Here is a 27,513-nt window from a genome sequence, read left to right on the forward strand (position 1 = left end):
TGCTGGAGTGTAATAAGATGTGATGATATCGGCCGCTCCTCTTATATCACTGCTGGAGTGTAATAAGATGTGATGATATCGGCTCCTCTTATATCACTGCTGGAGTGTAATAAGATGTGATGATATCGGCCGCTCCTCTTATATCACTGCTGGAGTGTAATAAGATGTGATGATATCCGCTCCTCCTCTTATATCACTGCTGGAGTGTAATAAGATGTGATGATATCGGCTCCTCCTCTTATATCACTGCTGGAGTGTAATAAGATGGGATGATATCGGCCCCTCCTCTTATATCACTGCTGGAGTGTAATAAGATGTGATGATATCGGCTCCTCTTATATCACTGCTGGAGTGTAATAAGATGTGATGATATCGGCCGCTCCTCTGGACTATTATAAGCTCAGTTCACACTATTGTTCAAACCTCTGCTAAGAAAGTAAAGAACAGAGGTTTAATGTATCAATTCTAAATCTCTTTGACATCAATGTAAATGTTTTGTCATCTTTGTCCTCTGTTCCGTTATAAATGTATTTTTTGGATGGAAAACATGACGGATGCTGTAGTAATTTTCCACCATTTGGAAAAATTGGATCCCTACCTAATTGGACATAACAGGTGACATAAAACTTGCATTGATGTGAATGTGATGTTACACCTCGTTCTTGACCAGTATTATCGGAGGTTCGGACGCTCAGTGTGAACTGGGTCCTACTGATCCGTTACCTCCCGATGACCAGGGACAGATCCGTGCAGCAGTTTTCCTGGTGCCTCTCCCTCGGGCTCATGGGACGTCTTGTGTATAATGAGTGTGTACGGGGTTAATCCCCGCTGGTGCCTTATTGTTGTGACCGGATTTTGCTGATGAAACCTGACTCCGGAGTTGCAGCACGGAGTAAAGTGACATCAGGCTCCGCTCCGGTGCCTTTAATAAACCCACTGATGTCATCTGTTTGTGAGACGCAGGATGGAAATATCGGATCAGCCGCCAGAACTATCACAACAATGTGTCACCAATGTTATTGCCTCGAAAAATTTAAAATCATTTTGTGGGGAATTTCATCATTAACCGTTTTGTGTATGCAGCTCCTATGCACCTCTATGTGTGATTAGGGTAACCAAGTGTAGTCGGATCGGTCATGTGATCATCTTTATTACATCGGATGGTAACAATGGAAATTCAGGGATCTGCATAGGAACTCATTTTTAGTCATGGCTCTTCATAACCTTAAAGGGAACCTGTCAGCAGGTGTGAGCATACAGATTGTAGGCAGTGTTAGGTATTGGCCATGGAGAGATGTATAATCATACTTTGGTGTATGTTGTTAGTAGCAGCAGAACTGTGATCTATGTATTCATATTCCTGTATTGTAGATTTTCCTGATGCATTGGGGGTCACACTGCTGTGCACTGTGCTCTCTGCAGCCAGTGTCAGATATTGTCCCTGGAGAGATGTGTAATCAGTCCTTTGTGTATATTGTTAGTAGCAGAAGGACTGTGATACATGGATTTATATTCCAGGATTGTAGATTCTCCAAGTGCCCTGAAGGTGTGTCCTCACACTGCTGTGCTCTCTGCAGCCAGTGTCAGATATTGCCCCTGGAGAGATGTGTAATCAGACCTTTGTGTATATTGTTAGTAGCAGAAGGACTGTGATACATGGATTTATATTCCAGGATTGTAGATTCTCCAATTGCCATGGAGGGGAGTCCTCACACTGCTGTGCTGTAAATTCTATGTTTTAAACTCCTGTACATTCCCTTCCTGCAATTTAAAGAAAAAAAAGTGTAGAAGGTTTTTTTGTGAGCATTACTGTGAAGGATTACAGTGCAGAGAGTTTAGAGCAGAACAGTGTGAGGACACATCCTGTGTAAGATACTTTAATTCCTTACATTAGTAGCAGCAGAACTTTGAAAATTGGATTAATATTCCAGGATTGTAGCTGCTCTAAGTCCTCACATTGCTGTGCTGCCTTTGTGTGATCAGTTGCTTCATAGCCCCACCAGATGTTTGTGCTATAGTCTTGTGGTTCAGGACTACAGAGTATAGAGGAGGGATTTAGGAATTGCTCAATGTAAAGACTAAAGAGTATTTGTCGAGGTTACAATCCTGGAATATACATCCATATTTCACAGCCCTGCTGCTACTAGCATCATAATCAAAGGTCTGATTTCACATCTCTCCGAGGACAATACTGAATTCTGGCTGCAGAGAGCACAGAGCACAGCAGTGTTACAATCTTCGAACATGAATCCATTTTTAACAGTCCTGCTACTACTAAAAAAATATACAAAGGTATCACTACCCATCTCTACACAGCAATACCTAAGACTGGCTGCAGAGAGCACAGAGCACAGCAGTGTTACAATCCTGAAATATAAATCCATGTATCACAGTTCTGCTTCTGCTAATAACATACACAAAGTTATGAATACACATCTCTCCAGGGACAATACCTAACACTGGCTGCACAGAGCACAGAGCACAGCAGTGTTACAATCCTGAAATATAAATCCATATATCACAGTTCTGCTAATAACATACACAGTTATAAATACACATCTCTCCAGGGACAATACCTGACACTGGCTGCACAGAGGACAGCAGTGTTACAATCCTGGAACATAAATCTGTTTTTCACAGTCCTGTTGCTACTAAAAATGTTTTTGATTACAAATCTTTTCAGGGACAATACCTAAGGCCCCTTCTACACTGGCGTTTTTCACGCGCGAGTTCTGCGCGTGCATTTGACGCGCAGAACTCGCATTGCACTCTGTCCCATTGTATTCAATGTTCACTGTTCTTCACATCTGCTAAATTGTCGGGAGATAATATACGCGCGGAACAGTGAAGAATAGATCGCAGATGTTTGCAAATTATCAGAAGACATTATTTTTCAATTAAATAACACATTTTAATCCCAAATCATGGTCCCTTTGAAAACTGCTCGAGTCTCCCATTGAAACGCGCGTCAAAAATGCGCCGAAAACGCAAAAACAACGCTAACAACACGCGCGTGAAAAACGCAAAAACGCAAATTACTCCAAGGAAAAATGGAACAAAAACGCAGCCAAAACGTCAGTTTTTCACGCATTGCACCCTGACGTGAAACGCAACGCTAGTGTGCAAGAGGCCTAAGACTGGCACAGAGAAAGTAGTGTTACAATCCTGGACTATAAATGTGTTTTTCACAGTTCTGCTGCTACTAACAACATACACAAAGGTCTGATTACACATCTCTTCTGGGACTAGACCTAACACTGGTGTCCATCTGCATTCTGGGTGCACTGGAGCACATGGCCACCAGGGATTATACTCTGTGCTGCGGCTCTTATTTGCTGCTCTGTGTGGCAGATCGTGTAGTGATAAATGGCCTTGGCTGGCAGCACATCCCTGGCGCCGCGCTGTCCTCTGCCAGGCAGATAGTAGCTGTCACCCCTCTAAGGGACAATGACATTTGCCTGTGACCATTGTGTGTCCTGAGCCTGGGCTGTAGCTGTTGGCGCTGCCAGTTTCTATTTGCCTGGCAGATGGCACCGCACAGACCCCTGCGGGCGCACCACGAGAGTTGCCAATCCGTAACAACAAACGCCGCGTCTCATTTCCAGCGCTAATATTTACGAGGTCACTTTAATAACCGGTCCAACGCTCGGAGACAAGAACACGTCCTGGACGCCACGTTAGAAGCTACTGCCTAAGGGAAAGCATAGGGGACAATACAGGGTCATGGGTGGTCATGGGTGCCCTACGCCCTTGGTCACCAGTGGTGTAACTAGAAGCTGATGGGCCCCAGTGCAAAGTCTGTGCCAGGCCCCCGACTATAATGTATCTTTTATAGTACTAGTCTAAGGGACACCTTATGGGCCCCCTAAGCCTCTTGGGCCCCGGGTGCGACTGCAACCTCTGCACCCCCTCAAGTTACGCCCCTGTTGGTCACATGTCATGTAGACAGAAGCACCTTAGGATCCAGACTTAGTTGCATCTCCTTCTCCTCTACTACAGCAGCTTCCACAGAAGAACATAATAAATTCCATGAATAAAATAAATTGAAATAGTATTTGTTCAGTTCCAGGATTGTAGCTTTTCCATGTGCACTGTGGGCGTGTCCTCACACTGCTGTGCTCTGTGCGTTCTGCTACTCAGCACCCCCTCCCTACTGTTTTGTGTGGAAGCTGGTAATTAACCAAGAACCTGTTACAATTTCTATACATAGCAGGGAAGGAGGTGTGTTCAGCATCTCAATGCAGAGAGTTAAGAACACAGCAGTGTGAGAAGTAACAGTTCTGTGCTATTTTTATCCATATGTCACAGTCCTGCTGCTACCAACAATATACACAGAGGTATGATTACACATGTTTCAGGGGACAATACCTAATGTGGGCTCCAGAAAGCACAGCAGTGTGAGGACATATTTACATATGGAGAAGCGACAATCCCAGAATATAAGTCTATATTTCACAGTTCTGCTTCTACTGACAGCATATAGGATAGGTAGGATAATACATACCTCCCGGGACTATACCTAACACTGGCTGCAGAGAGGACAGAGCACAGCAGTGTGAGAATATGCCCCCAGTGTGCATGAAGAAGATACAGTCCTGGAATACATATCCACATTTCATGGTCCTGCTTCTACTAATAACATACACAAAGGTTTAATTGCACACATCTCCAGGGGCAATATCTAATGTTGGTTGTAGAGAGCACAGAGCACAACAGTGTGAGACCCCCCCCCCCCCCCCCAATGCACTTGGAGAAGCAGCAACCCTGGATCATACATGCATATATCACAGTTCTGCTTCTACACATAGGGATAATTACTGATCTCTCCAGGGACAATTTTTAATATTGGAAGCAGAGAGCACAGAGCACAGCAGTGTGGGAACAGTCAACTTGGAGAAGCTTCAATCCTGGATTTAAAAAAATCCATATTTCACAATCCTGCTGCTACTAAAGGGTCTGATTACACATCTCTCCAGGGACTAGTTGTAGAGAGTAAACTAAAATATAGGAACCAAATATGGGATTTATTTTTCCTTTAGTTTGGTAGTAATTTTTTATTACATTTATTCCATTTTATATATATTTTTATGGGGGTTTATGTTTATAAAATAAAACAGTAAAAATTAGTTTTGGGGGGTGGGGTTTATTTTTTATGGAACTTATTCACTTATTCTGCTTTATATTTTATGTTTTTATCTTCGTGTTGAATTATTTTTATTTTGTTACTGGTGGGGGGGGGGGGGGGGCTGCATTTTTAATTTTTTAAATCCAATTTCTTTTCCTTGACTTTACATTTTTATTTTCCTGTGGGACTTTTTTTTTTTTTTTTTTTAAAGATAAAATCATTTTATTGACAATAATGTATTATTTATTCGGGGGTGACCTTTTTTTTTAATTAGTTTTATTGCACTTGATTTTACCATTTCTTATTTTTATTGCCCCCCCCTAGGGTACGGAGGCTGCGCTCACCTAATGACTTCTGTAATGTGATACAATTAGTATTCCGTAGTGCGATCTCCCGTTAGTGTTCCATCGCCTCTGGCGTGACCTCATATGCAAATATCAGGGCGATCATTGGCTGGCAAGACACTCCATTGGCACATGTGTGCCACAATTCACAACAGGAACTAAGGAGTTAAATGACTAATATACAGAGTATGAAAGGGAAGCGGACAGTGCTGCTCCCTGTATAGTGGCCAGACCAGGTTACTACAGATCACATCCCATTCATTTGAATGGGAGATAAATTGCAGTGACTCAGTTTCGCCACTACACAGAGAGCGGCGCTGTCTGCTTCCTGTTTATCAGCTGCTGAAGCTAAATTGCAGTGACTCCGTTTTGCCACTACAAAGAGAGCGGCGCTGTCTGCTTCCTGTTTATCAGCTGCTGAAGCTAAATTGCAGTGACTCAGTTTCGCCACTACAAAGAGAGCGGCGCTGTCTGCTTCCTGTTTATCAGCTGCTGAAGCTAAATTGCAGTGACTCAGTTTCGCCACAACACAGAGAGCGGCGCTGTCTGCTTCCTGTTTATCAGCTGCTGAAGCTAAATTGCAGTGACTCAGTTTCACCACTACACAGAGAGCGGCGCTGTCTGCTTCCTGTTTTTCAGCTGCTGAAGCTAAATTGCAGTGACTCAGTTTCGCCACTACACAGAGAGCGGCGCTGTCTGCTTCCTGTTTATCAGCTGCTGAAGTGCATGGATGATCTGTGGGGGTGCTGGGTGTTGGACCCCACCAATCTGATTTTGAGGATCTAACTTTAAGTCAGTATTTTTCAGTTAGAAAACCCCTTTAAGGCGTTGGACCCAGAATACTTGTTACCCACCATAACAATATGGTGGAGGTCCTACTAGTTGTAATAATGATAAGAATTTTACCCCTCATTCCCTTCTTTTTGTACAAAGTTCTGCATTCCTGACCTGCTGCTCCAATGTGACCCCCAATCTATGGAAGGATCCCCCCCAGAGATCAGAGCGTTACCCCTTACCCTGTACATCTTGTGTGTGTATGTCAAAAAACAACATATACAATTTGAATTGTAATACCACAACCGGCCTCTTGGTGCGCTGTTTAGAAGTTACTTGGTGCCTAGAGCTCCCTCTAGTGGTAACAATAAGCGGTGCTTTTGTGTTTGATGCTTGTTACATTGTATCCCTGTATATTGTGTATATTATACACATGGGAAGTCATTGGAATGGGATCTTTTCCCTGGAACGTGTTTTGTATATGACAATTACCCAAATCTCCTTCTCCGCTGCTTTTCGAGGACCTCCTGAACGACCCGCTATTTCTGCTGGAGGCGATTTACCGAAACGAGTGCTTGTTCCCCGGATTATGTACATAATATTTGGAGAATGGAGGATGCAGCGCAATTTCCTTTGCCCTTTAGCGATTGAAAGCAGACGTGTTCCTTGTATTACATGGACGGATCTTCTGGAATATCGCTGGATCCGAGGAATCATTTGTAGACTGTAATGAAGCCGCATCGCCCTGTGCGGGAAGGACGACTTACTCAACCTTGCCTAAAGGGGACTCCATTATTTTAGGAGCCGTATTCCAGGCCTCGAGTAGGAAAATAATTGGGGATTTGATACATATTTTGCCTCTAGGACTGAGCCCCCTCCTGCCATCTCCTGCCTATCTGTAGAGGAGGCTTATATAGAGGTTGTCATCTCTGTACACTGACTACCATATGCATGTACAATACGGTAGAGGAGAATTTTACATGACTTTATACAACCAGCTTGATGGTTACAGTTCTACAGAGAGGCAAATGGCAGCATCTCTAAAAGAGGCCATATCCCTTTAATGGTTACAGTTTAGCACTACTTTAGCAGAGACTATCAACTAGTTGGTTACACTTCTAGACAGAGGCACTCAACTAGTTGGTTACACTTCTAGACAGAGGCACTCAACTAGTTGGTTACACTTCTAGACAGAGGCACTCAACTAGTTGGTTACACTTCTAGACAGAGGCACTCAACTAGTTGGTTACACTTCTAGACAGAGGCACTCAACTAGTTGGTTACACTTCTAGACAGAGGCACTCAACTAGTTGGTTACACTTCTAGACAGAGGCACTCAACTAGTTGGTTACACTTCTAGACAGAGGCACTCAACTAGTTGGTTACACTTCTAGACAGAGGCACTCAACTAGTTGGTTACACTTCTAGACAGAGGCACTCAACTAGTTGGTTACACTTCTAGACAGAGGCACTCAACTTGGTGATTATACATCTAAACAGAGGCACTGAACTAGGTGGTTACATTTCTAAACAGAAGCACTCAACCTGGTGGTTATGTTTCTTGACAGTGGCACTCAAATTGGTGGTTACACTGCTAGACAGAAGCCTTCAACTTGGTGATTATACATCTAGACAGAGGCACTTAACTTGGTGGTTACATTTCTATACAGAGGCACTCAACCTGGTGGTTACACTGCTAGACAGAAGCCTTCAACTTGGTGATTGTACATCTAGACAGAGGCACTCAACTTGGTGGTTACATTTTTATACAGAGGCACTCAAATTGGTGGTTACACTGCTAGACAGAAGCCTTCAACTTGGTGATTATACATCTAGACAGAGGCACTTAACTTGGTGGTTACATTTCTATACAGAGGCACTCAACCTGGTGGTTACACTGCTAGACAGAAGCCTTCAACTTGGTGATTGTACATCTAGACAGAGGCACTCAACTTGGTGGTTACATTTTTATACAGAGGCACTCAAATTGGTGGTTACACTGCTAGACAGAAGCCTTCAACTTGGTGATTATACATCTAGACAGAGGCACTTAACTTGGTGGTTACATTTCTATACAGAGGCACTCAACCTGGTGGTTACACTGGGTTGACAGAAGCCTTCAACTTGGTGGTTATACATCTAGACAGACACTCAACTTTAGGTTGCACTTCTAAACAGAGGCATTCAACTATGTGGTTATACTTCTAGACGGAAGACTTGGTGGTTACCCTTCTAGTGTGCGTCAAACACTTGCAGGTTAACAAGCAAGAATGACCTAGCACAGCCCAGTCAAATTCCAACACTGCCGACACACCATAAATATGAATGTACAAACCACGAGCAAAAACCGGTGTGTCACACGGCAAAGTACAAAAAAGTAAACAATCTTTATTGAATTACCACATATGTTATACAAGACAAACTCACAATTAAAATCAATTAAAACGTACAAAGTACATATGAAAATGCCACATTGGTTATACGGGTAAGTATACACCAACAACCCCCCTCACACATTGAATGTAATATTCCTGAGGATGACTAATAGACACCGGGCTGTGTGCTAGCTAGTCCCATCAGTGGACCAAAAAAAGAGTAAAGTGCATAATATGCAAAAGTGCATGAGTCCTATATCAGGCCTAAATACATTACGCTGCACATGGAACAGGTAATGTTCCAATAGGTGAAGAAGAGCAGGTTGCTGAGTAAGGTCTCGGAATGAAGTGGAGGGGGTGAAGGGCTCCCCACGCGTTTCGTCTCCTACTAGGAGACTTCCTCTACCCCTAGCTAGCACACAGCCAGGTGTCTATTAGTCATCCTCAGGAATATTACATTACACTAGGTGCACTTAAAGGGATTACCCAGTATTCCAAAAATAAGTCTATTTTCTTCCTAACCTAATAATAACAATTATTTATTTATATAGCGCACACAGATCACGTAGCGCTGCACAGAGTTTTGCAAAATCAGTCCCTGTCCCCAATGGGGCTCAAAATCTATTCAACCTACCAGTATGTTTTGGAGTGTGGGAGGAAACTGGAGGACCCGGAGGAAACCAACGCAAACACAGAGAGATCATACAAACTCTTTGCAGATTTTGAATGAGACTTGATGGAACTTGAACCCAGGTCCCCAGCGCTGCAAGGCTGTAATGCTAACCAATAAACCTACAGGTCATTTGTGGTATTGCTGCTATAGGGACCTTTGAGACCTCTGTGGTGCATGTCCCCTTGGGTTGAGTATAGGGGATTCACTCGGGGAGGCCGTGAGATGCCCATTAACCCTTTGTTGTCCTCCATATAACAGATCCAGGATAGCGGGGACGGGATGTGCACTCATTTTCTGTATTGCCGGTGATTGTGGGGTAATCTGTGTTTTCCCTGCACGGTGAGAGTATAATTATTGTTTAGTAGTCTGTACTCCGCGTAAAGTGCTTAGCGATATTCGTCAGGCAGGTAATTATTCTCTTTTGTGCTGAAATCTACACCTGCCTCAAGGATCCGGGAATCCGATTAATTTTGTGTTCTGTAAATCTTATGGGCGTCCCCAACTCATTACACCTAGTACTTAGCCGATTAGTCAACTTTTTTGTCAATTGGAATAAAGTAATTTCATGGAATTTTCAGGTGCGTTTCCTACTATAATGACCACTAGGTGGCGGTGTCATATTCTGTTTTGTTAAATAGTTTTAGTTTTTCTCCATAATTTACATGTATTGGGGCAGATTTACTTACCCGGTCCATTTGCGATCCAGCGGCGCGTTCTCTGCGGAGGATTCGGGTCCGGACGGGATTCACTAAGGTAGTTCCTCCGACGTCCACCAGGTGGCGCTGCTGCGCTGAAGTCCGCCGAAATCCACTCAAGTACACCGGCCTATTCCTAGTGAAGGTAAGTGCAAGTCTCGTGACACTTTTTTTTTTAAATTTTTTTATTTTAATGCGGCGGTTTTTCCGAATTCGTCGGGTTTTCGTTCGGCCACGGCCCCCGATTTCCATCGCGTGCATGCCAGCGCCGATGCGCCACAATCCGATCGCATGCGCCAAAATCCCGGGGCAATTCAAGTACAATCGGCGCAAATCGGAAATATTCGGGTAACACGTCGGGAAAACGCGAATCGGGCCCTTAGTAAATGACCCCCATTGTATCAGTTTATCCCGGACTGTTCCTTTAATAATCTGTACAATGGTGGGAATCATCCGCTTTGCTTTTTGTCATCCACTTCATGTACTTCATGCCCCAGAAATTGGTGACTGATGATGCATCTCCCAGCACCCATTTTTTGATGGGATCCTCGGGGGGGCTCTCTGCGCCTCATCAATAATGGTACTGGTGGAATGTAGGTTGGGTCATGTCAGTAATTATATACATGGAGATACAAGCGGCGGCGGAGAGGGGATTGTCTCCCTGCGGAGCCGCTTTCTCTAGGTTGAATATGTAATGTACATTCCTCAGGTCACACGCTGTTCAGGGGGGGGGGGGGGATCCGGAATTCGGCATAAATAATTCCCTGCAGTAAATCAGATTGAGATGCTACTGCAAATCTTTGTGATATTGAAGGCAATGCTCCTTCTTGTTGTCTGAGGGTTATCACTTGATTATAGCCCAAAGCTTTAACCATGAATAGAATTCGAGAACTACAGTGAAAACTGACACATGCACAGGTTCCTAGTATTACCTGCTGGGGGCGACAAAGATAGAAAAGGGCAGTCTTCCGATAGATACCCTGTAGCATCAGAGCTGTACGGATAGCATATGGGGTCATTTTTAGGAAGGGCAAGATGGACCTTTGGAATTCTAAATAATATCATATATCTCAGTGGTTTCTGTTTGCGGGGTCTGTCTGGTCCGAATTTATTGGGGGTCTGCGGAGAGGAGAGGTCTGTACAGGCGGTCCCCTACTTAAGAACACTTGACTTACATACGACCCCTAGTTACAAACGGACCTCTGTATATTGGTAAGTTATTGTACTTTAGTCCCAGGCAACAATCATCAGCTGCAACAGTTATCACAGGTGTCTGTAATGACGCTTTAGTAACCCAACATTTTTAAAATCCAATTGTCACAGAGACCAAAAAAGTTCTGTCTGGGATTACAATGATAAAATATACAGTTCCGACTTACATACAAACTCAACTTAAGAACAAACCTACAGACCCTATCTTGTATGTAACCCGGGGACTGCCTGTATTGCGGTATTTGGATAAACAGGGGGAATGGGGGTTAGGGGTCATTCAAAATTTGGCTGTGAGTCCTATACAAATGGGTGGGGCATAAGGTTGATTGGCTGTGAGTCCTATACAAATGGGTGGGGCATAAGGTTGATTGGCTGTGAGTCCTATACAAATGGGTGGGGCATAAGGTTGATTGGCTGTGAGTCCTATACAAATGGGTGGGACAATCAATAAGACACCATTACATAAGTAAACTGAATGACCCCCAGGACAGCCCCCATATTCTAGAATCTTTGTATCTGTTACATTGTTACCACTAATACAGTCAGGTCTCTACATTGTAGCAATTGTCATCTTACCTTAGGCTGGAGAGGAGTCGTCTGATCTGTGATTTGATGCATCAATGGAACCAATAACGGGTTTAGATGTTACAATTCAGTAGTTTTGGACCCTGATCATCACTGGTGACCTCTATCTATGTATCCATATAGTATTTTTCCCAGTCTGACCCTAAACAAGGATTGACCTTATAGGGGATGTCCTACTCCTGGTCTTCCAGCTTATACGGCGTCAGACAGAATCCGGAGAGCGGCGCGGCGTTCTCCTGCAGTTGTCACGTTATTTATTCTCTTGTTTGTATTTGCAGAATTTTTTTGGTTTTTGAGCCTCACAGAAGCGTTTCTGAAATCCTTGACGCGCTCAGATGTTTGCAGTCGTAGTCAGTTTCCCGTCAGTGTGCAGTCGCCTCTCTCTCTGTGTATAAACACAAACCTGGGTCATCCAGTTACTGCTGCGGAACTCCTGCTGCGGAAACTGTACAATTCTTCATATAATCGGCAAATATCTGGAGAATCGGAGGATAAGTGTGGGAAGTACATTGTAAAGGAAGACTAGGAAGACTCTCTAAACAATGGTGATCCGTCTATACAGTCGGGGGGGGGGGGGGAAGGGGAGGGGGTTCCACCAATCAGCAGAGAAGCCACAGTAGAAGCGAATACATACATGTGTCTATGTCAAATATTGCAGCTTGACCCTTATCTGATTGCAGTATACATACCAAAATTACAGCGCTGTCAAGTTTATCATGTCTCAGCACAACATCACATGGGCAGCTACAACCAGAATCTCTTGTAGGAGTTCTCTGCCAGCCATATATGGGGTTCTCTGCATTACATATCTACTAAAGACTGCATCATACAAGAATAGATTTATTGAGATAATCCGTTATTTGTATGCATATGCAGATTAGCCATTTTGGTGCACCATGGGGATGGTCATAAGGTCCAGTGCACTTTCTGTAACCTACTTCCACCAATCACCAACCAGAACCTCGTGCTTAGCCTTGATGGATGGTGTTTTGCTTCCCATTTGAAACTGGGCAAGAAGGGATGCACCGGACCTCATTACCATGTCCATAGTGCACCAGAAGGGTCATTTGCATATATAGTACATATAGGCCATGAATTTTCTCAATAAACGATTATGGTGTAGGACAGTTCACCTATAAAACCATATATTTAGTGCACAGTTAATAGAGAGAACCCCTTATAATTTTCATGGTGAATTCCAAGATACTGACTATACTGCCCATGTGATGCTGTGCTGAGACATCATGCTTATGATGGAGGACAGTTCGCCTGCAAAGTTGTTTATTTAGTTTATAGTTTATACAAAGAACCCCCTATAAGTATCACAAAGAATTCGAATGAAAACATACTTTCTCTAGCTGCCCATGTGATGCTGCGCTGAGACATAAAATAAAGTTTTCTCTGCATTAAGGCCACAGAAAGACATGCGTATGAAGCGGGACACTTCAACTTCAAATACATATATCTAATTGATACAGAAATTCCTTTTTCACAGAGAATTCCTAGTGAAAGATACAGATTCTAGCTGCCCATGTGATGCTGCGCTGAGACATAAAATTAAGTTTTCTCCGTATTCAACCACAGATTTTCACAGTCCCTTCAAGGATGTAAACCAAACTATGGTCAGGAATATGCAAGTGGTGACTAGGTGACCAAATATGGTTCTCCACGGCCACCAATATGGTTGTGGGATGAGCATTGTGTGGTCTCGAACACTTGACTTGTCGCAGTGTGTACAGACAAATATACCGCATGCAGTGATTTATTACACGCACAATGGCGCAGGATGTTTCCGGAGGCCAGTAATAGCGCTATTCTTCCCCGTTCGCTGATTGAAGGCGCCATTGTCTCCTCATCAGTATGGATTTCACACCTTAAACCCGGAGGTAGCGGCAGATTGTAGCGACACTTGAGACCGCCATGGAGCCGGCGCATTAATACTGACACCTTGAATGTCTGTAAATGGCGACTTTCAGATCCATTGTTCTGGCAGAACGCGGCGCTGTTAAGAAAAATAAAACAACAGGATCCAAAAATAGGTCTTTGAAGCGCGGGAGAAGGTGGAAAGAAAGCGCTACCGGGGGAAATGGAGCTGCTGACAGAGAGCGCGACTATGAATAGAGAGATCAAGTAACTGCCGCTGCAAATAGAGCGGAGAGAGGCGAGCAGAAGGAATATATAATGTACCTTATGTATGTCACAGGTGTAGCACAGCCGAGCGGTGGGTGTAGCAGAGCTGAGTGTTTATATGGAACATAGCAGCAGGTGTGACCCAGCCAATGTTAGGTATTGCACTCACACTCCAGTGCTCTGTGCTGCCAGTGTTAGGTATTGTACTCACACTGCAGTGCTCTGTGCTCTGTGCTGCCAGTGTTAGGTATTGTACTCACACTGCAGTGCTCGGTGCTCTCTGCTGCTAGTGTTAGGTATTGTACTCACACTGCAGTGCTCTGTGCTCTCTGCCGCCAGTGTTAGGTATTGCACTCACGCTACAGTGCTCTGTGCTCTCTGCTCCCAGTGTTAGGTATTGTACTCACACTGCAGTGCTCTGTGCTCTCTGCTGCCAGTGTTAGGTATTGCACTCACGCTACAGTGCTCAGTGCTCTCTGCTGCCAGTGTTAGGTATTGTACTCACAATGCAGTGCTCTGTGCTCTCTGCTCCCAGTGTTAGGTATTGTACTCACACTGCAGTGCTCTGTGCTCTCTGCTGCCAGTGTTAGGTATTGCACTCACGCTACAGTGCTCTGTGCTCTGTGCTCTCTGCTCCCAGTGTTAGGTATTGTACTCACACTGCAGTGCTCTGTGCTCTCTGCTGCCAGTGTTAGGTATTGTACTCACACTGCTGTGCTCTGTGTTCTCTGCCGCCAGTGTTAGGTATTGCACTCACGCTGCAGTGCTCTGTGCTCTCTGCTGCCAGTGTTAGGTATTGCACTCACACTGCAGTGCTCTGTGCTCTCTGCTGCCAGTGTTAGGTATTGCACTCACACTGCAGTGCTCTGTGCTCTCTGCCGCCAGTGTTAGGTATTGTACTCACACTGCAGTGCTCTGTGCTCTCTGCTGCCAGTATTAGGTATTGCACTCACACTGCAGTGCTCTGTGCTCTCTACTGCCAGTGTTAGGTATTGCACTCACACTGCAGTGCTCTGTGCTCTCTGCCGCCAGTGTTAGGTATTGTACTCACACTGCAGTGCTCTGTGCTCTCTGCTGCCAGTGTTAGGTATTGCACTCACACTGCAGTGCTCTGTGCTCTCTGCCGCCAGTGTTAGGTATTGTACTCACACTGCAGTGCTCTGTGCTCTCTGCTGCCAGTATTAGGTATTGCACTCACACTGCAGTGCTCTGTGCTCTCTACTGCCAGTGTTAGGTATTGCACTCACACTGCAGTGCTCTGTGCTCTCTGCCGCCAGTGTTAGGTATTGTACTCACACTGCAGTGCTCGGTGCTCTCTGCTGCTAGTGTTAGGTATTGTACTCACAATGCAGTGCTCTGTGCTCTCTGCCGCCAGTGTTAGGTATTGTACTCACACTGCAGTGCTATGTGCTCTCTGCTGCCAGTATTAGGTATTGCACTCACACTGCAGTGCTCTGTGCTCTCTACTGCCAGTGTTAGGTATTGCACTCACACTGCAGTGCTCTGTGCTCTCTGCCGCCAGTGTTAGGTATTGTACTCACACTGCAGTGCTCTGTGCGTTCTGCCGCCAGTGTCAGTGCTGTGCTCTGTGCTCTTCGCTGCCAGTGTTACGTATTGTACTCACACTGCAGTGCTCTGTGCTCTCTCCTGCCAGTCTTAGGTATTGTACTCGCACTGCAGTGCTCTGTGCTCTCTGCCGCCAGTGTTAGTGCTGTGCTCTGTGCTCTCTGCCGCCAGTGTTAGGTATTGTCCCTGGAGAAATGTGCAATCACACCTTTCATTGTGTTGTTGTTAGTAGCAGATGGAGTTGAAGTGTGTTAGAACATTGCCCAATCTATTCTGTCTGGGTTATAAAAGCTGGGGACAAGCTCCCATACGCTAGAATACTGGGAAATAAATCTGATTTTCACAGTCCTGCTGCTACTAACAATAATCACAGAGGTCTGATTACACATCTCTCTAGGGACGATACCCAACACTGGCTAAGATCCTGGAATACCAGTCCATATTTCTCTGTTCTGTTGCTCATATACATAAATCCCTCCAGGAACAATACCTAACACTGGCCGCAAAGAGCACAGAGCACAGCAGTGTGAGCACACAGCATAAGTATAACTCTGTCTTACAGATAGCAATTACAACTGGTTGAAGAGCCGATTGGTGTGCACTTGGCTGTCTGTCTGTCTTAGAATTGGCTCTTCAACCAGTTTTTATTGCTATTTCGGCAGAAGATTAAACTTTTTAGAACTCTTTATAGGGTCCCTCTCAAGTCCATAGTTAAACCTACTGTATATTTTTGTGAAACAGCGCCATCATGTCCAGTGGTTGTATCTGGTATTACAACTCTGGTAATATTGACAACTGTATATAGCTGTAATACCAGACATGGCCTGTGAAGAAAGGTGGCGCTCTATCATAATGTTTTATAAGCTTGTAAGCTTATAGGGCCCCTGTGCCTTGCCAGGTGCTTAACTTCTCCATAGCGGATTCATCGCTGGCTCCAGAGTCTTGAAGTTGTATAATTTCCTCAGAAAATGTCTCTCCGCCGTGGCTCCTGTGTCTTCCGTGTCCTTAGTCAGCAGCACTTTAGAGGTAATGACTGCAGGTGCATGTAATTAGTCAGACGCCTCCTTGTAATTAAGCCGGGAATAAAGCGGGAGACATCTGCCTACTGCGCGCTCCTTCCTGCCGCGCCTTTCATTTGTCTATCACACAACTTGAACTTCTTCCCGAAGGTTTTGTTAACCAGTTTTGTTTTGGATTCGGAAATGTTTTGCAACTCTTGGATTTCGAGGGGATGTTCAGAAATGTCTCCACATTGATGGGACCGGTGTCTGGTGTAATGAACTCCAATAATACTAATAAATAATAGACTTATACGGCGCTAGGAAGGATCAATATTACAAGTGGCTGTGGCAGAGCCGAATCTGCTCTGTGTTTCCATTGTGCATGTAGATAATGTTGAGGATATAAATAAGGCTACATCATTGACGGTGTATACCCCTTGAAGAATGTACTGGTACCTTTTTAAAGTTCTAGGGTCTGGCGCTATAGACTATTTGCTATAAATGTCATAAGAGTCATTGTTCAGGGGCACAACATGTTCCTCCTAAAAGATTTGCCTGCTTTGTTTACTTTGTTTGAAATATTAGTTACACCCCAGAGGATCCATAGCCACTCCCACTCTGCACCCGCCCCTGAATAAGATAGACCCGCCTCTGCTTGAAAATGAGTCTGTTGCAAACTCTGATCTTCTTCTTCTGTTTCAGTGTTTGGAATTGGGACGGACAACGACTTACAAATTGACATTATTTCTGAGTTGGAACTAGAGAACAACACAAGAGGGATTACACAGGTGTATGGAGCGCACAATAGCAGCAAAGCCTTCTTATTTCATGGTAAGTCTTATCTCTTATATTTACATTAAAATGCAATAAATCTAAGAGAGTATTATTATTACACCTATATACCAGAATGTAACTACTATAATACTGCCCCTATGTACAAGAATATAACTACTATAATACTGCCCCCTATGTACAAGAATATAACTACTATAATACTGCCCCCTATGTACAGGAATATAACTACTATAATACTGCTCCCTATGTACAAGAATATAACTACTATAATACTGCCCCCTATGTACAGGAATATAACTACTATAATACTGCCCCCTATGTACAAGAATATAACTACTATAATACTGCCCCCTATGTACAGGAATATAACTACTATAATACTGCCCCCTATGTACAGGAATATAACTACTATAATACTGCCCCCTATGTACAAGAATATAACTACTATAATACTGCCCCCTATGTACAGGAATATAACTACTATAATACTGCCCCCTATGTACAGGAATATAACTACTATAATACTGCCCCCTATGTACAAGAATATAACTACTATAATACTGCCCCCTATGTACAAGAATATAACTACTATAATACTGCCCCCTATGTACAGGAATATAACTACTATAATACTACCCCCTATGTACAAGAATATAACTACTATAATACTGCCCCCTGTGTACAGGAATATAACTACTATAATACTGCCCCCTGTGTACAGGAATATAACTACTATAATACTGCCCCCTATGTACAAGAATATAACTACTATAATACTGCCCCCTATGTACAAGAATAAAACTACTATAATACTGCCCCCTATGTACAGGAATATAACTACTATAATACTGCTCCCTATGTACAAGAATATAACTACTATAATACTGCCCCCTATGTACAAGAATAAAACTACTATAATACTGCCCCCTATGTACAAGAATATAACTACTATAATACTGCTCCCTATGTACAAGAATATAACTACTATAATACTGCCCCCTATGTACAAGAATAAAACTACTATAATACTGCCCCCTATGTACAAGAATATAACTACTATAATACTGCCCCCTATGTACAAGAATATAACTACTATAATACTGCCCCCTATGTACAGGAATATAACTACTATAATACTGCTCCCTATGTACAAGAATATAACTACTATAATACTGCCCCCTATGTACAGGAATATAACTACTATAATACTGCTCCCTATGTACAAGAATATAACTACTATAATACTGCCCCCTATGTACAAGAATAAAACTACTATAATACTGCCCCCTATGTACAAGAATATAACTACTATAATACTGCCCCCTATGTACAAGAATAAAACTACTATAATACTGCCCCCTATGTACAAGAATATAACTACTATAATACTGCTCCCTATGTACAAGAATATAACTACTATAATACTGCCCCCTATGTACAAGAATAAAACTACTATAATACTGCCCCCTATGTACAAGAATATAACTACTATAATACTGCTCCCTATGTACAAGAATATAACTACTATAATACTGCCCCCTATGTACAAGAATAAAACTACTATAATACTGCCCCCTATGTACAAGAATATAACTACTATAATACTGCCCCCTATGTACAAGAATATAACTACTATAATACTGCCCCCTATGTACAGGAATATAACTACTATAATACTGCCCCCTATGTACAAGAATATAACTACTATAAAACTGCCCCCTATGTACAGGAATATAACTACTATAATACTGCTCCCTATGTACAAGAATATAACTACTATAATACTGCCCCCTATGTACAAGAATAAAACTACTATAATACTGCCCCCTATGTACAAGAATATAACTACTATAATACTGCTCCCTATGTACAAGAATATAACTACTATAATACTGCCCCCTATGTACAAGAATAAAACTACTATAATACTGCCCCCTATGTACAAGAATTAAACTACTATAATACTGCTCCCTATGTACAAGAATATAACTACTATAATACTGCCTCCGATGTACAAGAATATAACTACTATAATACTGCCCCCTATGTACAAGAATATAACTACTATAATACTGCCCCCTATGTACAGGAATATAACTACTATAATACTGCCCCCTATGTACAGGAATATAACTACTATAATACTGCCCCCTATGTACAAGAATATTACTGCTATAATACTGCCCCCTATGTACAAGAATATAACTACTATAATACTGCCCCCTATGTACAAGAATAGAACTACTATAATACTGCCCCCTATGTACAAGAATATAACTACTATAACACTGCCCCCTATGTACAAGAATATAACTACTATAATACTGCCCCCTATGTACAAGAATATAACTACTATAATACTGCCCCCTATGTACAAGAATATAACTACTATAATACTGCCCCCTATGTAAAAGAATATAACTACTATAATACTGCCCCCTATGTACAAGAATATAACTACAATAATACTGCCCCCTATGTACAAGAATATAACTACTATAATACTGCCCCCTATGTACAAGAATATAACTACTATAATACTGCCCCCTATGTACAGGAATATAACTACTATAATACTGCCCCCTATGTACAAGAATATAACTACTATCATACTGCTCCCTATGTACAAGAATATAACTACTATAATACTGCCCCCTATGTACAAGAATATAACTACTATAATACTGCCCCCTATGTACAAGAATATAGCTACTATAATACTGTCCCCTATGTACAAGAATATAACTACTATAATACCGCCCCCTATGTACAAGAATATAACTACTATAATACTGCCCCCTATGTACAGGAATATAACTACTATAATACTGCTCCCTATGTACAAGAATATAACTACTATAATACTGCCCCCTATGTACAGGAATATAACTACTATAATACTGCCCCCTATGTACAGGAATATAACTAATATAATACTGCCCCCTATGTACAGGAATATAACTACTATAATACTGCCCTCTATGTACAGGAATATAACTACTATAATACTGCCCCCTATGTACAAGAATATAACTACTATAATACTGCCCCCTATGTACAGGAATATAACTACTATAATACTGCCCCCTATGTACAGGAATATAACTACTATAATACTGCCCCCTATGTACAGGAATATAACTACTATAATACTGCCCCCTATGTACAAGAATAGAACTACTATAATACTGCCCCCTATGTACAAGAATATAACTACTATAATACTGCCCCCTATGTACAGGAATATAACTACTATAATACTGCCCCCTATGTACAGGAATATAACTACTATAATACTGCCCCCTATGTACAGGAATATAACTACTATAATACTGCCCTCTATGTACAGGAATATAACTACTATAATACTGCCCCCTATGTACAAGAATATAACTACTATAATACTGCCCCCTATGTACAGGAATATAACTACTATAATACTGCCCCCTATGTACAGGAATATAACTACTATAATACTGCCCCCTATGTACAGGAATATAACTACTATAATACTGCCCCCTATGTACAAGAATATAACTACTATAATACTGCCCTCTATGTACAAGAATATAACTACTATAATACTGCCCCCTATGTACAAGAATATAACTACTATAATACTGCCCCCTATGTACAAGAATATAACTACTATAATACTGCCCCCTATGTACAAGAATATAACTACTATAATACTGCCCCCTATGTACAAGAATATAACTACTATAATACTGCCCCCTATGTACAAGAATATAACTACTATAATACTGCTCCCTATGTACAAGAATATAACTACTATAATACTGCCCCCTATGTACAAGAATATAACTACTATAATACCGCCCCCTATGTACAAGAATATAACTACTATAATACTGCCCCCTATGTACAAGAATATAACTACTATAATACTGCCCCCTATGTACAAGAATATAACTACTATAATACTGCCCCCTATGTACAGGAATATAACTACTATAATACTGTGGCCATGAAAAATACAACCGGTCTCACAGAAAACAAGCCCTGAAACACAAATAGTTACATAAGATTTGAATATTACTACTATGTATGAAGGTGGTACACCCATTTTTTGGGCCATTTTAGGATTGTATCATGACTTTCCTTTTGCCTTGCTGTGCTTGGCTTGTGTACGGTTGTGCGTTTTGCCTCTCGGTGCGATACAGTAGTTGCGGACAATTCTATTCATCACTGACTACACAGCTGGAGTTTCCTCTCTGTAACACGGCTGCAGCCTATCATTAGATGTCTGAAGCGGAAGGGAAATGCAGATCATAATAGATGGTTGTGCCTGTTATTAGTATTATTACATGTGTATGGCGGGTGTCTACGGTATTATTATCAGAACTATCTGTAGTAATATTATTAGTGCCCTGTCTCATCTCCATGTAGTCAGCAGAAATAATGTCCGACTCTTTCCTTATATTTTTCATGCAAATACTTTACTTTGTTGAATTTGATTATGAAAACTCATATACTCTAGTCACATCCAAAGCAGTACTTAAAATTCTAAAATGCAGTTGCCTATAACTGGCCATGACCTATACAACATGGTGCTTCATAACATACAAATACATGCACTAAGCCCATGCAATCACAGAAGCTGACTATGATCACAGCTGTATAACCCCCTAGATGCCACGGTCACTACTGACCTAAGCATCTAAAAGCATTTTCTGAACTAAATGAGGGGTGTCAATGCATCGCTAAGGAAGCTGCCGAGGGGTTGAAATTGAAATGTAGTTAAAATGTAAAAAGAATAAATCTAATCAACTAAAAATGTAAAACACTGTAACCCCCGTTTTTTTTTCCCTTGGAGGATAAGAAAAACATGACATATGTGGCGGTAGTGTATCTATAATGATCTGAACTATAAATCAAAATAAGTCATAAATACTCTAGAACAGCACCTACAAAAATGGCAGCTCCTCCCACAAAAAAACAAGCCCTCAACTTGAAATGTCAATAAAATAATGTAAAGAAATTCTAATTTTCAAAAGATGACAATGTACAACTGTTTTTTTTTTACATTTTTAACAGAAGTTAGTAACATTGGTGAATCTTTAAGATGCAAAGAGTTACATAAGTTATAGGCACCTCAAAAGGAAACTCTCAAAAATACAACAGTTCTCTTAAAATAAATCTCAAAAACACAAAGAATTACATAAGTTATGAGCACATGACAGGAAACCACCCACAGATCTCACAAAAAACAAACCATGAAAATCAAAAAGCGACATAAATTATGAACACCTCAAAGAAATCCATCAAGAAATGCAACAGAGCTCACAAAAACCAAGCCATGATAGACAGAGCTACATAAGTAGTGAAAACCTGAAAGGAAACCATAAATAAATACAAGTCTCAGAAACAAAGAAACCCGTTAAATAAGTTTTGAGCACATCACAGGAAACCACCAAACACTACAACAGATCTCACAAAAAACAAGCCAGTGAGAACAAAGAGCTACATAAGTTATGAGCACCTCATAGGAAACCATGAAAACGTACAACTTTTCTAACAAAAACCAAGCCCTAAAACACAAAGAGATACATAAGCTATTAGCACATCAAAGGAAATCATGAAAAAATACAAGTGGTCTAACAAAAATCAAGCCCAAAAAGACAAAGAGCTACGTAAGTTTTAAGCACAGCAAAGGAAACCATGAAAAAATACAACAGGTCTAGCAAAAATCAAGCTCAAATCACAAAGAGCTACATAAATTATTAGCACATCAAAGGAAACCATAAAAAAATAAAAAAACTGTTCTAACAAAAATCAAGCCCTAAATCACAAAGATCTACATAAGTTATTAGCACATCTAAGGAAACCATGAAAAAATAAAAAACAGGTCTAGCGAAAATCAAGCCCTAAAACACAAAGATCTACATAAATTATTAGCACATCTAAGAAAACCATGAAAAATACAAGTGGTCTAACAAAAACCAAGCCCTAAAACACAAAGAGCTACATAATATACTAGCACATCAAAGGAAACATTGAAAAAATACAATAGGTCTAACAAAAATCAAGCCCTAAAACACAAATAGCTACTTAAGTTATGAAAAACTCCAAGGAAACTATGAAAGCATACAACAGGTCTCACAAAAAACAAGCCCTGAAACTAATCCATCAATGCAAAAGAGGAAAAGTAATGGCTTTTAGAAAGTTAGAAAGTATCTATATATTGGATTGATTATTATAAGTCAGCATATGTTTTAAGGCAGAAAATCATTTGTAACGGCAACTAATTTCGAAAGCAGCTTTGGATGTAACTAGAGTAGAAAAATCCTGATGATAAAAGTATCGATTTCTCTACACTCGGAATGTCTAACTATTGACTGGTTACATTGTAGCATCTTGTTCTCTTCTTCCCGTTCCCTTCCCGTGAGTCACCGCCGTGTTTTCTTAAGATGGCCGCTAAGCGGAAGGTCGTATATTTCAAGACGAGTCGTGATCGCGCCGCGGTGATTAATGGTAAACAGACTCTGAAAAAACCGAAGGGAAGACGCTGGAGGCCGTGGGAGAGGAGTGCGCGGCGCAGGCCCTCAGGACGCTGTCACTCATAATGAATGCGCTGTAATTGGTAATAATTTCTCAGGCATCGCATTAATCACCCGATAAGACGTGGCGGGGCCACGGAACAGCTATCAATTATTTCCCCAAGCTTCATGGCGTACGGAGTGTGTACCGCCAAGTCTAGCACAATATTACAGTATATATCATATATAGGTACACAGTCTATAGGTCATAGCCTGATTATACAACTGCAACACTGTAAAAATATCTATGCATCTTGGGAGATACTCAGGGGTGTGGCTTTATAAAGCATGGGCGTGAGCCAAAGAAATGGCAATGAGACTAGATAAAGGAATACCATATTTGTAATAGTGAGTGCAGCTCTGGGGTACAGAATGCAACAGGATGTCATGTATGTGTACAGTGACTTCCCCAGCAGCAGAATATTGAGTGCAGCTCTGGAGTATAATACAGAATGTAACTCAGGATCAGTACAGGATAAGTAATGTCATGTATGTACACAGTGACTGCACCAGCAGAATAGTGAGTGCAGCTCTGGAGTATAATACAGGATGTAACTCAGGATCAGTACAGGATAAGTAATATCATGTATGTACACAGTGACTGCACCAGCAGCAGAATAGTGAGTGCAGCCCTGGAGTATAATACAGGATGTAACTCAGGATCAGTACAGGATAAGTAATGTCATGTATGTACACAGTGACTGCACCAGCAGCAGAATAGTGAGTGCAGCTCTGGAGTATAATACAGGATGTAACTCAGGATCAGTACAGGATAAGTAATGTCATGTATGTACACAGTGACTGCACCAGCAGCAGAATAGTGAGTGCAGCTCTGGGGTATAATACAGGATGTAACTCAGGATCAGTACAGGATAAGTAATGTCATGTATGTACACAGTGACTGCACCAGCAGCAGAATAGTGAGTGCAGCTCTGGGGTATAATACAGGATGTAACTCAGGATCAGTACAGGATAAGTAATGTCATGTATGTACACAGTGACTGCACCAGCAGAATAGTGAGTGCAGCTCTGGAGTATAATACTGCATGTAACTCAGGATCAGTACAGGATAAGTAATGCCATGTATGTACAGTGACTGCACCAGCAGCAGAATAGTGAGTGCAGCTCTGGGGTATAATACAGGATGTAACTCAGGATCAGTACAGGATAAGTAATGTCATGTATGTACACAGTGACTGCACCAGCAGCAGAATAGTGAGTGCAGCTCTGGAGTATAATACAGGATGTAACTCAGGATCAGTACAGGATAAGTAATATCATGTATGTACACAGTGACTGCACCAGCAGCAGAATAGTGAGTGCAGCCCTGGAGTATAATACAGGATGTAACTCAGGATCAGTACAGGATAAGTAATGTCATGTATGTACACAGTGACTGCACCAGCAGCAGAATAGTGAGTGCAGCTCTGGAGTATAATACAGGATGTAACTCAGGATCAGTACAGGATAAGTAATGTCATGTATGTACACAGTGACTGCACCAGCAGCAGAATAGTGAGTGCAGCTCTGGTGTATAATACAGGATGTAACTCAGGATCAGTACAGGATAAGTAATGTCATGTATGTACACAGTGACTGCACCAGCAGCAGAATAGTGAGTGCAGCTCTGGGGTATAATACAGGATGTAACTCAGGATCAGTACAGGATAAGTAATGTCATGTATGTACACAGTGACTGCACCAGCAGCAGAATAGTGAGTGCAGCTCTGGAGTATAATACAGGATGTAACTCAGGATCAGTACAGGATAAGTAATGTCATGCATGTACACAGTGACTGCACCAGCAGCAGAATAGTGAGTGCAGCTCTGGGGTATAATACAGGATGTAACTCAGGATCAGTACAGGATAAGTAATGTCATGTATGTACACAGTGACTGCACCAGCAGCAGAATAGTGAGTGCAGCTCTGGAGTATAATACAGGATGTAACTCAGGATCAGTACAGGATAAGTAATGTCATGTATGTACACAGTGACTGCACCAGCAGAATAGTGAGTGCAGCTCTGCAGTACATGTGTTCAGCTGTTTTTGTGCTCTTGTGTAGTGTTTTCCTCTCCTATGTGCCCTCACAGGGGGTAATTGTTTGGCTCGCGGTTGGTTTGTACTTTGCTTTTCAGCCCCTCCCTCTGCACCAGATGGAAGTTGGTTTTGGCGCCGGCTGGAAAGTTCTTGTTGAGTTTTGCAGTTATAAAGCCCCAGATGTGATGATATCTCTTGAGGACGGAGTGAGAGGTGACCTGCCGCGCTACAATCTTGTTTCCCTCTTCTTCCCTTCTGTTCTTTAGACGAGAAAAACAGGCAAATAACAGTAATATCCAGGCGAGTGCGAGACGCCGCTGTGCCGCCAAACGTACCGGAGACGGCGGAGGACAAATCCTGATCTCTCCAGCTGAGCCTCGCCCAGGACTGTCATTAGCTGCTATTATCTGTATAGAAGTCTCCGCAGAACACTGACAGATGAGAGCAGCTCATTGTAATATCCCCTCAGTATAGATACATTCAAAGTGTGTGGAATATAAGAAGCAACAGCAGCACAGAGTGTTTAAGGAGGAGCGTGCCAATCATCTGCAAGGTCACTGACTGAAAGCTGCTCCCTTGGTCTAACCAGACGGACCTAGGTCTTTTCTGGACCATACAACAGTAAGGAACTAAGTGCCCAGCAGCACAGAGGATTTAATGCAGAATGTAGCATGATAAACTCTTCTAATATGTGTTATCCATGGCTTCCATCCTTCTCAAATCAACTTTTAAAATTATTCAATGAGCTTGATGGGCTCTATGAGCGTTACAGCCCACAGTTCATTAGTGCTACAGATTCCTGAGCAGAATACATGCGGTCCCCCACTTAAAGGGCATCTACCACCAGGATGAAGAACTGTATGCAAATGAGTCTGAGGGGCTCCAGGCTCCATAGAAATTAATGGAGCCTGGAGCCCCTCAGGCTCATTTGCATACAGTCCTTCATCCTTGTGGTAGATGTCTTTTAAGGACAGACGACCCCTAGTTAAAGACGAACCCCTCTGACCACTGTGTCCTCTGGTGAAGTCTCTGAATGCTTTTCTATAGTCCCAGGCTGTGGTCCCAGGTAGTGAAGCTTTATTAATAATCCTTGGTCCAATTACAGCAAAAAATTTTGAAACACCAATTGTCACTGGGGCAAAAAAAAAATTGTCTGGAGCTACAATTATAAAATATACAGTTCCGACTTACATACAAATTCAACTAACAACAAACCCAAGGAACCTATCTTGTATGTAACCCGGGGACTGCCTGTATGGAGCAGAGGGAGGAGGAAGTGCTCATACACAGTGTAACATCCATTGAAGCTACAGCATCCCACCAGAGCCCTTCTGACTCATTAGCATCATTTTCAAAGTTGATTTTTAGAAGGAAGGAGGCCATGGATAATAAATATAGGTAAACTAGTGAGAGAAGCAGGGTCCACAGACATATCATGGGGTAGGTAGCAAGATCTCAGCAGCACAGAGTGTTTCAGGAGTGTTCTGGTCATGTTGGTGTTCTGAGACTTCATGAGGTGGATGTGCTGATCTTGATGGTGAGAGGTGCCAGATAATGGGTAGCATACTGGAAGGAGTCCACAGCAGCACAGAGTATTTGAGTAGAGGAGTGAGCTGGATTTTGTGTGTATAGATTATT

At 42.1% G+C, this 27,513-nt stretch overlaps 1 protein-coding gene across 2 annotated transcripts in view; it reads left to right on the forward strand.

Moving 5' to 3' along the window:
• NELL1 (neural EGFL like 1) overlaps positions 1 to 27,513 on the forward strand; it is a 534,618-nt gene that overhangs the window by 18,276 nt on the left and 488,829 nt on the right. For both annotated transcript variants that reach the window (XM_072118935.1, XM_072118936.1), the window contains exon 2: positions 17,183 to 17,311. In XM_072118935.1, the coding sequence (XP_071975036.1) occupies positions 17,183 to 17,311 (129 nt within the window). The remainder of the gene's footprint in view (positions 1 to 17,182; positions 17,312 to 27,513) is intronic.

Source organism: Engystomops pustulosus, chromosome 7, assembly GCF_040894005.1.
Source record: "Engystomops pustulosus chromosome 7, aEngPut4.maternal, whole genome shotgun sequence".
Taxonomy (NCBI): domain Eukaryota; kingdom Metazoa; phylum Chordata; class Amphibia; order Anura; family Leptodactylidae; genus Engystomops; species Engystomops pustulosus.